This window comes from Haliaeetus albicilla, chromosome 29 (genome assembly GCF_947461875.1).
Source record: "Haliaeetus albicilla chromosome 29, bHalAlb1.1, whole genome shotgun sequence".
Taxonomy (NCBI): Eukaryota; Metazoa; Chordata; class Aves; order Accipitriformes; family Accipitridae; genus Haliaeetus; species Haliaeetus albicilla.
The window spans coordinates 6,749,518-6,763,816 of record NC_091511.1 but is presented as its reverse complement, the minus strand read 5'-3'; the positions used below and the strand labels follow the sequence as shown (position 1 = coordinate 6,763,816).

The 14,299-nt window shown below is 54.7% G+C and overlaps 1 protein-coding gene across 1 annotated transcript; it reads right to left on the bottom strand.

Annotated features, from left to right (window-relative positions):
- Positions 1 to 3,842: 3,842 nt before the first annotated feature.
- Positions 3,843 to 5,543, bottom strand: LOC138682586 (T-cell activation Rho GTPase-activating protein-like). The gene is made up of 4 exons (XM_069773843.1): positions 5,062 to 5,543; positions 4,666 to 4,827; positions 4,490 to 4,582; positions 3,843 to 4,305 (listed from the first exon to the last, which is right to left on the bottom strand). Exons 2-4 carry the CDS (start codon positions 4,756 to 4,758, stop codon positions 4,114 to 4,116), a joined length of 378 nt encoding a protein of 125 aa, XP_069629944.1. The 5' UTR covers positions 4,759 to 4,827; positions 5,062 to 5,543; the 3' UTR covers positions 3,843 to 4,113.
- Positions 5,544 to 14,299: the final 8,756 nt, after the last annotated feature.

Sequence of the window (14,299 nt, the reverse complement as noted above, 5' to 3'; positions counted from 1 at the left end):
GAAGCCACCCGCCCGCGCCCCAAGCCCATCGCGCCGGCCCTCCTGCAAGGGCCTGAGCCAGCCCCGCCAGGGTATGGGTTTGGGCTACGATGACAGACTCCCGACGGACAGCTTCAGGGATCGAGCATTCGTGTCCGAGGGATGGCACAGCAATAACTACAGATCAGTAGCGCAGTTGTCCAGGTCGTAATGGCAGCAGACCCAGGGATTCACCAATCCTGGGCCGAACGTCGTATCGGGGCACACAGGGACCCGGGTGCCCACGGTGTCAGCAGGCAGGGAGCTGGGCATGGGACCCACCAACAGGCTGGGGGAGCCCAGCTTCCCTGGTGGGACCGTCCTGCTAAGTTCAGAGGCACCAAAGGGGCTCGTTAACAGGTCATCACCCCCACCTCTGCTCCCTGTGCCAGCTTTGTCCTGGAGTGCACAGGACAGGGGTACTGTGTAGGGCAATTCCAGCCCCAGCCCCCGCATTGCGTGCACGCCAGATACACCACGTAGGGCAAAGCCAGAAATAAAGCGCAGAGCAGCACCAAGCTGCTATCGAGCCATAACAGAGACACCGTCTGTTCTGCTTGTGGCTGGGATGGAGTGAATTTTCCTCCTAGCAGCACGTACGGTGCGGAGTTTTGGATGTGTGACCAAACCAGTGTTGGTAGCACACCCATGTTTTAGCTATGGCTGAAGGCTGCTTGCACGGCCCCAAGGCCTACTCTGTTCCCACGCTGCCCTGCCAGCGAGTAAGCTGGGGGTGCGCTGGTGGATGAAAAGCTGGACATGAGCTGGCAATGTGCGCTTGCAGCCCGGAAAGCCAACCGTATCCTGGGCTGCATCAAAAGCAGCACGGCCAGCAGGTCAAGGGAAGGGATTCTGCCCCTCTCCTCCGCTCTCCTGAGACCCCACACGCTCCTTAGAGCATCCAGCTCTGGGGTCCCCAGCGCAAGAAAGACACGGACCTGTTGGAGCGGGTCCAGAGGAGGCCACAAAAATGATCCCAGGGCTGGAAGACCTCTCCTGTGCAGAAAGGCTGGGAGAGTTGGGGTGTTGCGCCTGGAGAAGAGAAGGCTCCAGGGAGACCTTAACTGCGGCCTTTCAGTATGTGAAGGGGACTTCTGAGAAAGGTGCAGAGAGACTTTCTACCGGGGCCTGTAGTGACAGGAGAAGGGGTGAGGGTTTTAAACTGAAGGAGGGTAGGTTTAGATTGGACATAAGGAAGAAATGTTTACGCCGAGGGTGGTGAGACGCTGGAACAGGTTGTCCAGAGAAGCTGTGGATGCCCCATCATTAGAGGTGTTCAAAGTCAGGTTGGAGGGGGCTTTGAGCAAGCTGGTCTAGTAGAAGATGTCCCTGCTGATGGCGGGGGGTGGGGTAGACCAGATGATCTTTGAAGGTCTCCCTTTCAACCCAAGCCATTCTATGTTTCTTTCATTTTTACTCCCTACAGTGGGAGGACAAAACACCCCGGGCGATGCCTGGAAGGAGTCCCAGGGAGCTACGGGGCATTGACCTGCCTCCAACATACACAAAACTGCTCAGGTGGCTTCCTTGGAGGAGTCTGGGGCTGCTAAGTTTTTTTCCCTCTTGCAGCAAACACAAGGCAATAGTTGTATGTTCCTCTGTGGACGTGGACTGTCGGGACACGCTGTCTGGGACAGCCAACAGCTCTGGACTCACGACAGTATTGCAGCTGCGAAAGCTGGTTGTGTCACGACTGCTGTGAGCGGGAGTATGGCCCCAGCCCTGTGGTGCATGGTGACGGGTGCTGAACTGGGCTGTCCCTTTGGCAGGGAGAGGCTGGAAAGCTCGTGGAAAGGAAACCTATTTTGAGGAGCAGACACCAAGGGCCAAACTCCCTGAAAACCCTGCCAAGAGCTACAGAACACAACCAGGGCAGGAGGGCAGGGACCGGTCACCTCGGAAAGCGCACACAGACGTGGGAGCGGGGTTGGACCATAGGTGCAAGGGCAGCACAGGGTGATCCACTGCTGATTCATCCAGCATGCTGACATTTACTGCTTCCTCATTCTCTGGACAAGTTCCCTTGATTTAAATTCCCTTCATACCCTTGCTGGAGAGGGGAGAGTTAAATGGACCACACAGCTTCCTTGGTGAAGCCTTGTAATTTCCCTGGGACCCCAGCGCAGGGAAGAGGATCTCCAGAGCATCCCTTTTCCAGCCCATGAGATGCTCTTTGTGACAAGGGCAGGTGCCCGTCGGTCCAACGGACAAGGCCCTGCAGGGCTCCCATCAGGTCATCCTTTCGCCTACCCATCCTCCAGCCGCCACTCCAGGGGCTGGGGGTCTCACGCGGGTCCCCTGACATAGCCCTTAGCCCCAGTCAAGGTCTCATGCCTCAGCGTGTGCTTGCACGGCTTGTTTCCTTCTCGCTGGCAAGGGCTGAGTTCCCATTCAATGCTGCTGGGCAACCTGGAGCTTTTTCTAGGGGTCACATTGCTTTGCAGTCCACGGGTGTGATTGACGTGCTGCATGGGAGATGAGGACACAAGCTGACCTAGTTTGGAAACTGGACCCTCCCTCTCCAGGCAACGCCAGCCCCCTGCTTTTTCCTTTGACTTCTCCAGCCTAATGATCTCCACTGTCAACTTCTACCTGTCCTACGGTAAGCGTCTCTATCGCAGCTATTACTACAGTGACACAGCACTAAAATACCCCCACATTAAAACCACCAACATTCAGATCACAGGTAAAGAAGGAGGAGGACAGAGGAAAAGAAATGTTCTATTTTGAAAGAAATCCCCTTTTTTTCCTCCAATAACTATCAGTGGATGAAAAAAAAAAAGTAAGAAAAAATTTCAGGTCAGCCACAACACTGGGTTTCAACTTTGAGCCTGTAATTTTGTGGCTGTTCTGGAATGTCTTACAGTGAAAGAAGAGTTTGAAATGTCAGTCTTCCAAAACTGATTTTTGGCTTATTTTGACGCCATCAAGCCTAGAATCGTTTTGGATGCCTTGATTAATTTTCCTCTAAATTAAAAAAATACAACAAAAGAAGAAAAACGTGACAGAGTCACAAAAGCCTTTGGTGTCACTAAAAACATATCCTCCTCAGCTCGGGCAACAAGAGAGAAAAGTTTTGCCCCTTTTACTCCTTATGTCAGCCCTTGAAGAGCTGAGCACTGCACGGTTTCCTCTCTGGTTTGTGCCAGTAGGGAACCAGCAGAGCAGCCAGGAAAGCCAAGGCACCACTAATGGACCTGGCTGGGATGAGAGGAGGAACCTGCAGTTGAATTCCCAGTTGAGCATGGGCCTGCTGTTACAGAGGCAGCAAATCAACGAACGCATCCTCTCCGCTACAGCTGACCTTCATGGTAGGTGACAGATGGTAGCTCCTTCCACTTTTGTTTCTGCACCACCCCATCAAACTGCAATCGCACAGCTGATGAGGAAACCTAGATGTAGATTAATGGCTCAAATTTCTTATCTGAGAGGGAGGGAGGCCTTCCGAAAGTGTCCAAAAGAGCACCGGTGGAAATTCTCCTTCTTGTTGCCATGTGAGGAGAGGCTGAGAGAGCTGGCGCTCTCCAGCTGGGGGAAGAGAAGACTGGAGGGGAGGGGAGGTGTATTATCAATGTGTATACAAAGCTTCTGGGAGGGAAGGAAGATGAGGGAGCCAGGCTCTTCTCAGGAGTGTGCACTGAGAGTACCCGAAGCAACAGGCACAAATTAAAGCACATGATATTCCAGCTGCACATGAGAAAACAACTTTGCTGTCAGAGGGGACCAACGCTGGCACGGGATGCCCAGGGAGGTTGTGGACTCTGTGTCCTTGGAGATACTCAAAACCCAAGGGGACACAGTCCTGCGCAACCTGCTCTAGATTTTCCTGCAGTTTTCAATCAGGAACTCCACTAGCACATTCACCTGCACACAGGAAAGCCTTGCTTTCAGCACAGGTGCCTGAAAACATGTGAAGCAGCCTTTCCCACTCCTGCCACTTGCCTCTGCACAGAAGGCTGTTGCTGTGGGGCTGCTCTTCCAGGCAGCCACCCCACCAGCATTTGCACAAGAGAGGAGGCAGCCAGGGACCTCTGAAGGGCCAAGCTCTGGTGGGCCGGGAAGGCTGCAGCTGGACGGGAAATACAGCGTACCTTGTCAGTCACCTCCAGCAGCAGCTCCAGCGGGAGCAGGTCCTTGTTGGCTGGGCTCAGCTGCTTTAGCCCAACGCAGATGGCCAGGCTGCTGCAGCTCATCTTGCTGGTGCACACGTTGTGGCCGATATGCTGGAGCAGGGACAGCAGCCGCTTGAGGAGGAGGAGATTTGCTGCAGGCAACTTGTTGGCCACCCTGAGGGAACAGAAACACAACGTCAATAAAGCAGATGTTGCCCACAGCTGTTCCCCAGGCTTGCACAAGGCAGGTCTGAGCCAGCGGCTGTGTTGCACAGCTTTGCAGGTGCTCTCAGCCAGCGGTCAGTGCTCCTGCTAAACAGGCAGGCTGCTGGCCGCATGTAGGCTTCCAACTCTTCCACCTTCTCCTGCTTGCTTGTCCTCTCCATTGCTGTCATCCACTCCGCGTAGAGGTTGGTCACAAGGAGTTTACTGGGGATGCTTCGGAGGAAGTCCTGCAGTGCCAAGGGCTCCAGGTGAGCCTCTGAACACTCCAGGCCAGCCAGGAGCTCCTGAGCTGCAGGCCAGATGCGCTCACCTTCAAGATGATGGCCAGCAGGAGCACAGGCTGGCTTCCCAGGTCGACGTCCACACCGCCATCCAGGGCCTCCCTCTGCTCCCGAAGCACCATCCTGCTGGCAGCCCTCTGGAATATGCCCTCTGTCGATGGCCCTTCCTGGTGCAGGACAGCCAGCAGCTCCTGCAGGAGCAGCAGGACAACAGTCACTTGGCTGGGGAGCTGCCTTGCAACAGCAGTGGCCAGAGCACTGCCCCAGACCTGGCTCCTTGCCCCCCCAAGCGGGCTGGCACCAAAAGGGTATGCTGGGGGCGAAGAGCCAAATCCCCTATCCCTAGAGCTCCTGGTTCCTCTCCTGGGGATACTGCCTCTCCAAGAAGGCACAGGACTGGGGACCCCCTGTCCAGGCTGGCTTACCTGGATGGGCTGGGGCAGCGTGCCATCCTCCCCAGAAAGGGGCAGCCCCCTTCTCCTCCTCCTCCTGCTCCCTCCAACTGCAAAGGAAAACAGAGCAAGACCCTGTCAATGGAGACTGCCAGGCCAGCGCTCTTGGAGCCTGCCCTGCCCTGCCTCACGCGTGGTACAGAGCAGTGTGGCAGGACGGGCAGGGAGCGGGCAGCTGGAACCGCAGCTCCGGCTCTGGGGCTCCATCTCGGAGGCTCCTGAGAGCTGGTGTTACACCGTGACAGCCTGGCCCAGCCCTCTCCCTGCCCTCCTCCAAGCTGTGCGCAGCAGCAGAGACTCCATGTCCTTGGAGAACCATATTCAGTGGCTACTGTCAAGAGGGTGTCCTTCCTTGTCCAGGTGACATCCTTCCTTGGGGTGCCAAACCTGCAAGATGACACTCAAGGGACAAGTGAGCTCTTCTCCTGCTGACTCCAGCCGAGGAGCAAGGACCCATCTGCCCAGCTCTGAGGATGGAGCACCAGAGGCAGGCAGCACCTCGACCGCTTGCCCCTCTGCCCCTGCATGCAAGGGAGGGACTTCAGGCGGGAACGAAGGGACCCCGAGGGCTCAGCTCTCTCCTGCTGCAGAGCGATGGGAACAGACTTGCTCAGGCAAAAGGCAGCCACAGCAGCATCCCGTGTCCTGCAGAAGTGCTGGTTGCAGGAGGAAAGGCGGCCCTCCCCGCCTGTCTTTTCCAAACTCACCTGTCGAGTAGCAGCATCCCCCTCCATTGCCAGAAGGAACCAACGGAGGCCCTTGGGTGGGATGATCCTGCAAGAACCAGGCTGTGCTTAGAGAGCAGCCCTGCAGCAGAAAGGGCCACTGGCGAGCTGCCACCCGGCACCAGCAGCCTGAGCGTGACAGAGCTGGGACCCTCTACCCTGCCAGGCTCTCTGCCCCACACGGCAGGTTTCCTCCCAGTGCCGCCAGCAAGGACGTGCTGGTGTTCCTCGTGGCTCCCCAACCCTCTCAGCTCCCTGCAGAAGGTCACCCCACTTGCCAGAGATCCCTGGCACAGCGAGAAGCAGGTGAAAGGCAGCCATTCTCACCTTTGCCTGGCCCTCGATCAGGGTCTCCAGGTTTCTGGCCTTTAATGTCCTCCACTAGGCAAGAGAGAAGGAGAGGAAGAAGGTGAGAAGTGATGCCTCTGCTGCTCAGCTGGAGGACCAGTGCTCGGGGGACAGAGCCGAGATGAGAGTGACACTCAGCATGGCGGTGACTCAGCTTCTGCTGCAGGTGTGTGATGGAGGGCAGTCACATCACCAGGGCTCTCTTGGTTCCTTCTGCTTGCCTGTGCACCAGGAAGGGACAGAGAAAGAGTGAGCCCCAAGCCACCGCTTCTCCTTCCTGCAAAGGGCATTCCGAACCACCCCCGGGTACCGGCCTGGAACCAAGCAGAGAGCAGAGCTCCCCGCAGAGCTCCTGCCTGCCGGGTACTCAGCTCTACTTTTGTCCCGGTTTCAGCTGGGACAGAGTTAATTGTCTTCCTAGTAGCTGGTACAGTGCTACGTTTTGAGTTCAGTATGCGAAGAATGTTGATAACACTGATGTTTTCAGTTGCTGCTAAGTAGTGTTTAGACTAAAGTCAAGGATTTTTCAGCTTCTCATGCCCAGCCAGCGAGAAAGCTGGAGGGGCACAAGAAGTTGGCACAGGACAGAGCCAGGGCAGCTGACCCAAACTGGCCAAAGGGGTATTCCATCCCATGTGGCTGGGGTTAAACCATGACAGCTTCCCCACCGGCCTCTCCCTGATGCAAACAGAGGCAGAAGAGGCTTTCCATCCCCACTCATCCCTTGTCTGCCTGACAGCTGCCCGCAGCTGTGGGGGCACCCTTCCCCATCTGGAGAGCTGTGTTGCCCCGTACGGCTGCGCCTGGAGCATCACCCTGGCTTACTCCAGCAGTGTGCCCACCCACAGCTCCTTCAGCACCCAGGAGCTGCAGAAAGAGAGGAGAAACGGTGTCAGGCCCCGCTGCCCCCCCCCAGCCTGTGGGCATACGTGGGGGCCTGCACAGCCCTGCCCCATGGGGCAGGAGGCAGGGGCAGGAGGAAGCCCCATGGGGCAGGACAGAGGTGCTGCCAGAGCCCTGGCTCCCTCTTTTCTTCCTTTTGGCCTTCCCTTCTGGTGACCAAAAGGTGACCAGGGGATGCAGGACATAGAAATGCCCCCTCATCCCTCTCATTCCAGCTGCCTGCATGCCCACCCCTCAGCTCCCACCTGGCCAACCCTCCCTCCCTGCCGGCATGCTGCCCAGTCCCTGCACAGAGCGCAGAGGCCATTCCCAGGATGGCGTGGGCATGGCTGGGAAACTCGCCTGACCCTTGCTACCCCTGACTGCAGCTGCCAGACCCCAGAGAGGACAGGGACCAGCACTGCCCCACACTGCCCAGCCCTGCCATGGGATGTGGCACCACGACTCACTCGAAAGTGGCAAGGCAGGAGCTGGTGGGCCAGGAGAGAATGAGGGAGCTGCTGCCCTCTCCACTGCCATCCTCCTGTTCTTCTTCCTCCTCTGCCGCTTCTGTCCCACCGCTCAGCACCCACAGCTGGTCCAGGGCCAGGCGGAGCTGTGGGCGCAAGGTGGTGCCACGTCTGCAGAGAGGAGAAGCAGACAGTGAGCTGGAGGTGGCCTCCTTGGGGTCCCTCCAGGCAGAGCCCTGTCTCCCACCTGCTGTTGGGATGGACATTGGTGCATCCAGGACCAGTGTCCCAGGGCTTGGGCCGGTGCCAGGGCATCCCTGCCGTGGCCCCAAAGCCAGGGGTGGGGGAAAGGCAGCTGGGCTCTGAGGGTCTTACTGCAACTTGGCAATGAGCAGTTCCTCCTGCACATGAGCCTCTCCTCCCAGTTTTGTGCCATCTGCAAGCTGTCTGAGGGTACACTGTGCGCCACCATCCAGATCACTGACTGTGAACAGGACCCGCATAGTGAAGCACAGGGACTTGCAGGCATGCACTGGGGTATGACATAACTTGTCACAGAAAGTTCAGAAATGCACTTTATTTTTTTTTTTATTATATGTACAGTGCTTCCCCTTTTCGTTCCTGCAAGCTATTAAAAGGTGTTCAAACTGTCTCATTTTTCATTTGAATGTCTCACCTCTTCATAGTGCTGATGTTATGTGGAACATCAGATTGGGTCATACTCTCGTGTACGCCGTTAGCGAGTAGGTAGCCTAGATTAAAACCCCACTCTTCTGGGCACTGCCTCACACGCACGGGACTAGGCTGGGGCTGGAAAGCCTGGGAGGCTCTCCAGGCTCCCAGCTTTCCCACACTGCTGAGCGCTGTGGCTGCTGCCTGTTCTTTCCTGCCATGCTGGCTGCACCCACCTGTGGGGCTGTCCTTGGGAAGGGCACCAGAGCCAAGAAACCCCCTGGGAGAGGGGTGGGGAGAAGCTCTTCTCCAGAGATTTGCCAGAAACTCTCCAGAGCATCCCTTTTCCAGCCCATGAGATGCTCTGTGTGACAAGGGAAGGTGCCCATCGGTGCAATGGACAAGGCCCTGCAGGGCTCCCATCAGGGTCCTTTGACCTACCCGTCCTCCAGCCACCACTCCAGGGGCTGGGGGGTCTCCTGCAGGTCCCCAGCCAATGTCTCAGGTACCCAGGGACATTGAAAACAGGCAAAGACTCGTTTACAGAAGTTGTTTCTATTAATAGCATGTCCCTTCTCCCCAGGGAAGGTGTTGTGCACCTGCAGATCGCGTGCAAATATTCACCACCGGATTTGTCTTCATGATGGCATTTATACTCTTTTAAAACAGTGGTGTTGTGGACCAGGTTTTCGAGAACATGCCACATTTGCCTATTTGCAATCGATGGGCATTTTCTTCAAGAGCACCCGCTTGGCTTTGGCAGCCTGACCTCACTGGGCTCTTTAGTTTGCCAACCAGGAACAAGTTCACCCACTATTGAACAAGCCATGTTTTCAAGGAGTGCCATATTTAAAAGTTGTACCTTCGTGTAAAGCCTTCAGAACAAGTCTGTCGTGCTTTAGGTGTCAGAGCATGGCAGTTAGCAACTCTGTAATTGCTGTAGCTATCAATGTATGCAATTGAAACAACGGCTGCTTTTCATTACAGTAACAGAGGCTTACACCTTTTGTAGCAGGCACGAATTGGAAAGGCACAATGCCCTAGCCTTCAGTTTTCTGCTTCTCAGAGAGTTATTAACAACAGCATTTTCACCCCCCTTGTCACACGCAGTTCAGTATCTCTGTTATCTTGAACCGGTGACTCTGACTATGGAAGCACTTCAATGCGCTAGCAAATGTTTACATTCATTCCCCATTAAAAACAGCATTTCAGCATGTTCCAAAATCCCACAGAACAGACAAGATTTCAAGGTCCATATGTCCTCTATCAGCTGGGGGCATCTCCCCTGAAGCAGCTGCACATACTTAACTTGCATGAGGCACTAACACATGTCAGGCTGTGCTAAGCACAGCCAAACGAAGCTCAGGTCTGCTGCTAAAAACCCTGTGTAGCCATCACCACACTCTGGTTCCTGCTCTCTTCCCTGCCTTTTGTCTCTTGCCTTTGTGCTGCCAACCCCAAACCCACAGGAGAGGCGCTCTGCTGCATACCCACCTGTGACCAACCCATGCCAACCGAATAGAAATAAGAAACATCACTCTGCCTACGGGTTTGGATCTGGTCACTTAAGGGCTCCAAGTTAGCATTACTTAGGAAAAACAAACAAACAAGGAACCTTAAAGACAGTCATGTAGTAGTGGGGCTCTGGGAATTTTGAGTCAACCTTCTAGTATCAGACATAGGGAGAGGGGTCTTACTCTCCAGTATCAGCTCTGTGGTGAAAACTGCAGGGAGCTTCTAAGCATTGTTACATCCTGAATGCTGCAAATTCCAAAGCTCAAACAGCCCATGCTTGCAGAGGACTTTGAAATGCTCATTTTTATTTCCATGCACTTGTGCTAAGTGTTTTCACTCTTTAAGATAATGGCTATTTGTCCCAACGCTAATTTATAAAAATCCAGTGACAGGAGGCAATCTTCCTATCTCTTAGGATACATAGGTTTTGTTTGAATATGATAAAGCTACAGAGATATTAATTTATTCTCTTGAAATAGTCTTTTTGTGTATATATGCCCGTATATATATGTCTGTCTGTATGTATTGTTAGCTAATGAAACAAAAAGTACAAGGTTAGTTTAAAAATTCAGCTAGCAGCATTATATGGTTTTATGCAGAGACAGAGCTTTTCAGCTCCTGCCAATTAGCATATCTCTGACTCTGATCAAGCAGTTTAAACTGGCTGAAAACCTAGCCCAAAAAGTGACACTGAATTTTCTAACTTAATTTCAAGGTACAACTGGGACCCTCTTGTTAGGTTATTTAATTTTCTTTTTAAAGGATAAAGGAGTAGTAAGGAGTCATGTTTTCCAAAATCTGTGGCTGCAAAAGTTCCTGAGATGAGGAGGTTTGGTTTTATCCTGATTCCTTCATGCTTTGCTTCTTAAAGGAAAAAAAAAAAAAAAGACACAGGGAAATGAAGTATTGAGGATAAGACTTGAAGTGAAGATGAATGAACAGCAAATGTCAAACAAAATAAGCAGAACAGGAGGAGAAGGAGGATGAACCATAGGAAGAGCAGGATGAAGAACATAAGAACAAGAAGAATGGGAAGAACAAGAGCAGGCAGAGGAGGAGTATGAGGGCAGACATAATAAGGAAAGAAGAAAGGACAAGGGGAGGAGGAGGAAGAACAGGAGGTAGAGGAGTAAGAAATGGAGGAAAAGAATGAACAGGAGGAGGAGAAACAGGAGGAGGAAGAAGAGCAGGAGGAGGAATGAGGGGAAGAGAAACAGGAGAAGAAGGGGAGGAGGAGGAGGAAGAACAGGAAGAACAGGAGGAAGAAGAACACAAGGAAGAGAGGAAAGAAGAGGAGGTGAAGGAAGAGGAGGAAGAACAGGATAAGGAGGAGGAGAATACAGAAAGAATGAGGAAGAAGAAAATAGGAGGAGAAAGAAAAGGAGAAGGGGAATGAGGAGAAATGAGAACAGAATGAGGAAAAAGAAGAACAGGAGGAGGAAGAACAGGAGGAGGAGAAGGAAGATGAGGGGGAAAAGGAGGAGGAAGAAGAGCAGAAGGAGATGGAAGAGGAGGAGGACGAGGAAGAACAGGAGGACGAGGAGGAGAAGAAAGAGGAGGAGGAGTGGGAAAAGGATGAGGAAGAAGAGCTGGAAGAGGACGCAGAGGACGATGATGAAGAACCAGAGGAGGAGCAGCAGGAGGAGGAAGAAAAGGAGGAGGAAGAAGAGGGAAGAGGAAGAGGAGGAGAAGGAGAAGGAGGAAACACCTCCAAATTCAGTCTAGAGTGTCAGCACACCAAAATTCTTGGATCAAGCTCCTGCTACATCCATTTGTCCATGGGGATTCGTTAAATCCAAGCCTACTGGCAAAGCCATTACTCACAGGAGTCGTTCCACGTCATGGCCATCACTCCTCTTGGGAACAGACAGGAAAGCTCTGGATGACAAAGGCTCTCAGGACATGCTGCAGAAACAGAAGACCAGTGTGAGAAGATCCCCATCACCTGATTGCACAGAAGTAATTCTAGCTCAATGAAATGACTACTGAAAACAAAACACACAGAACAGCATCCACCATCAAATCTCCTTCAGTGGTAGTTTTTGCAGAGCTGCAGGCTGATGACCTTACCATCACTGTCACAGGACCCCAAAAGAAATAATAACTGGCAAACAGTAACTCTACCCATAGCCCATATCTACCTAGCCTTTAAAGGTAGAATAGCTCAGCCTACAGCTCTGGAGGGATAGGCCAGCCTATACATATATCCCGTGACTACCTACTTGATGATCTGTCCAGAAAGTCAAATCATAATTATCTTTGAATGAGCATGGAATTGGGGGCGGGGGGTGGGGGAAGGAGGGAGAAAGGAAGACATTGGTGGAAAAAAGGGAAAGTGCAGGCACACAATTAAACAAGAAAGGAGCCGAGTTATCCGGAAGGCCAGCTCAGCCCAACTCACTGTCGCTGGTGAAAAGCTGTGCAGCTGGGAGGAAAAAGACGTGACTTTGGTGCGGGGATGCACACAAATGTCTAAGTTGAGATCTGAAACAGCAGAAAAACCTTGACACGGCTCCTTTTCACTTTCCTCAAACCTGTGTGCATGCTGTGACTTCCTTGTTTCCCCGAAGTCCTCCCAGACTAGCAGGGAAGTGGCTTCTGTCCAGTCCACGTGCCATGCAGAGAAACAGTTCTGACCACTAAGGGGGTAGCAAATAACTACTGCATCTGCAGAAGCAAAGGGGCAGACGCACCTCAGCTGCAGGGATGCCCGAAGCTGCCCTGAGCCCCAGGAGCCCCTGGCACCTGACATGTGCCTGGCCCTGAAGCTCTGTGGGGCCTGCCAGCACTGGGGAGCCCCAGGGACAGAAGCGAAGGCCGGTGGCCAGCCCCCGTGGGAGAGTGCCGGGGGCTCCGTCCTTCCTTCTGGGCCATGCCAGGACAGGGCGTCTCTCCTCCTCATCGCCTGGGGGAAGGTGAGGCCTGACGAAGGCCCTGGGTGCTGGGCTCAGCACGGGCGGTGTGACCGGGGCCAGAGCCCTGTCTCCTGCCGGGTGCCGGCCTGGCCGAGGCCAGCGGCTCCCATCGTGCAGCTCCTCCTGCCCAGGGCTGTGGCTGGAGCACAGACCGGCTCGCATTTTGGGAACGATTTGCCGACCCGGAGCAAACGCAGGGCAGCTCCTCTCCCCCTCTCCCTCCCCGAGCAGGCGCAGACCCCACGGCAGAGCTGCGCACACACCTCGCAAGTGCTGCCGAGGGAACAGCTCCGGACCAAAGGGCCCTTCCCGCAGGCCGCGTGCTGCCGAGGGAACAGCTCCGGACCGAAGGGCCCTTCCCGCAGGCCGCCTCTCCGCAGCCCCAGTGCCCCGGCTGGCTGAGGAGCAGCTGCGGGGGTGCGGGCGGGCTCTGTGAGGAGAGGCAGCCCCTGCCCGCCCAGCAACAGCTGTGCCATTGGCCACGGCTGAGCCAATCAGCGGAGCCGGAGGCGGCCTGTCAGTCACGGCCGGCCTGGGGCGGGGCCGGAGGGGGCAGAGCCCGAGAAGCCTGAGGAGAAATGGGGGAGATGGGCTGGGGGCAGGCGGGGCGAGGGGGGTCCAGGGAAGGGGTCAGGGGAGCTGCAGGAGCAGCAGCAGGTATCTCCCAGGGCGGAGGGGCCTGGGGGGAGACCTCGGTGATCACCCACGGGCCCTGCCGTGGCCCAGTTGAGTGCTCAGCCCCAGGGACGGCCCCACGACCAGGGTCAGAGCGGTTCCTGCTGCTGCCCCGAGGGTCGCCAGCCCGAGCCCTGAGAGCTGGAGGTCGGTGTTTCATGCCCGCGGGCCAGGGGAAGGCAGGGCGGCCTCCTCGCCAGCCGGCAGCTCCATGCTTTGGAGCAGGCGTGCTCTGGTGGGGACGGAGCAGGTGCCCTTGCTGTCCCCAGGCCTCCCGGTGGGTCTGACGGCCCCGAGGTCTGATGCATGCCTTTCGCCCCACGCAGGCTGTGCTGCGGGCTGTCGCGAGTCCAGATTCAGGATCCTGCCGGCTGTGCCAATCTCTCGCCCTGGTCAGGATCCTGCCGGCTGCGCCAGTCTCTTGCCAAGGGGCGGAATGCACCTCGCTCAGAAGGAGAGAAGCATCGGTGTGTTTTACTGAGGTAAAATAATAACTGGACAGAGTTCAATAAATTTTCGGAGTTTAACAAAGTTTGACAGTGGTTTCCCGAGGTTCAGTAAGTTGGATGGCAAGGTTCGCCTTATTAATTACTGCACGGAAGAAACGTACGAAGGAGAATGGAGTTAGAATCGAGCTGGAAGGATTCATACAGAGGCCGGAGACGCAAAAGGGTAAGGAAGACCCTCCCATTGAGTCGCGAGGTTCAGAGGGGACCCCCTTGCTTTCTAAACTCCTTATGGAGCCTAGGGGCAGCTCGGTCCAGTCTTAGTCTCAGACTTGGACAACAGTTTATGTCTAATGGAATTATCTGTACAAAGTTTATAATAGTTAATATGAAGTAGCTACATGGATCAGTAATGTTTCATTAGTATTAATTCAGCATGCTATCAGTCACTTAGCAAAGATCTGCCATTGAGAACAGGTCTCTCTGCCTCGAGGAGCGACCTTGAGAGGTGTCCCAGCTCAAGGGGAGATCACTGCCGTGCAGCCACGCTGCCTAGCGGGGAG

What these genes read in the sequence shown, in the direction of transcription:
- LOC138682586 (XM_069773843.1), bottom strand. Translation starts at nt 4,758, where the DNA reads ATGGTGCTTCGGGAGCAGAGGGAGGCCCTGGATGGCGGTGTGGACGTC. An exon ending in TGCTGGCCATCATCTTGAAG is followed by an intron (nt 4,583 to 4,665) that starts GTGAGCGCATCT and finishes TTGGCACTGCAG; the next exon opens with GACTTCCTCCGAAGCATCCC. An exon ending in GGACAAGCAAGCAGGAGAAG is followed by an intron (nt 4,306 to 4,489) that starts GTGGAAGAGTTG and finishes CTGTTCCCTCAG; the next exon opens with GGTGGCCAACAAGTTGCCTG.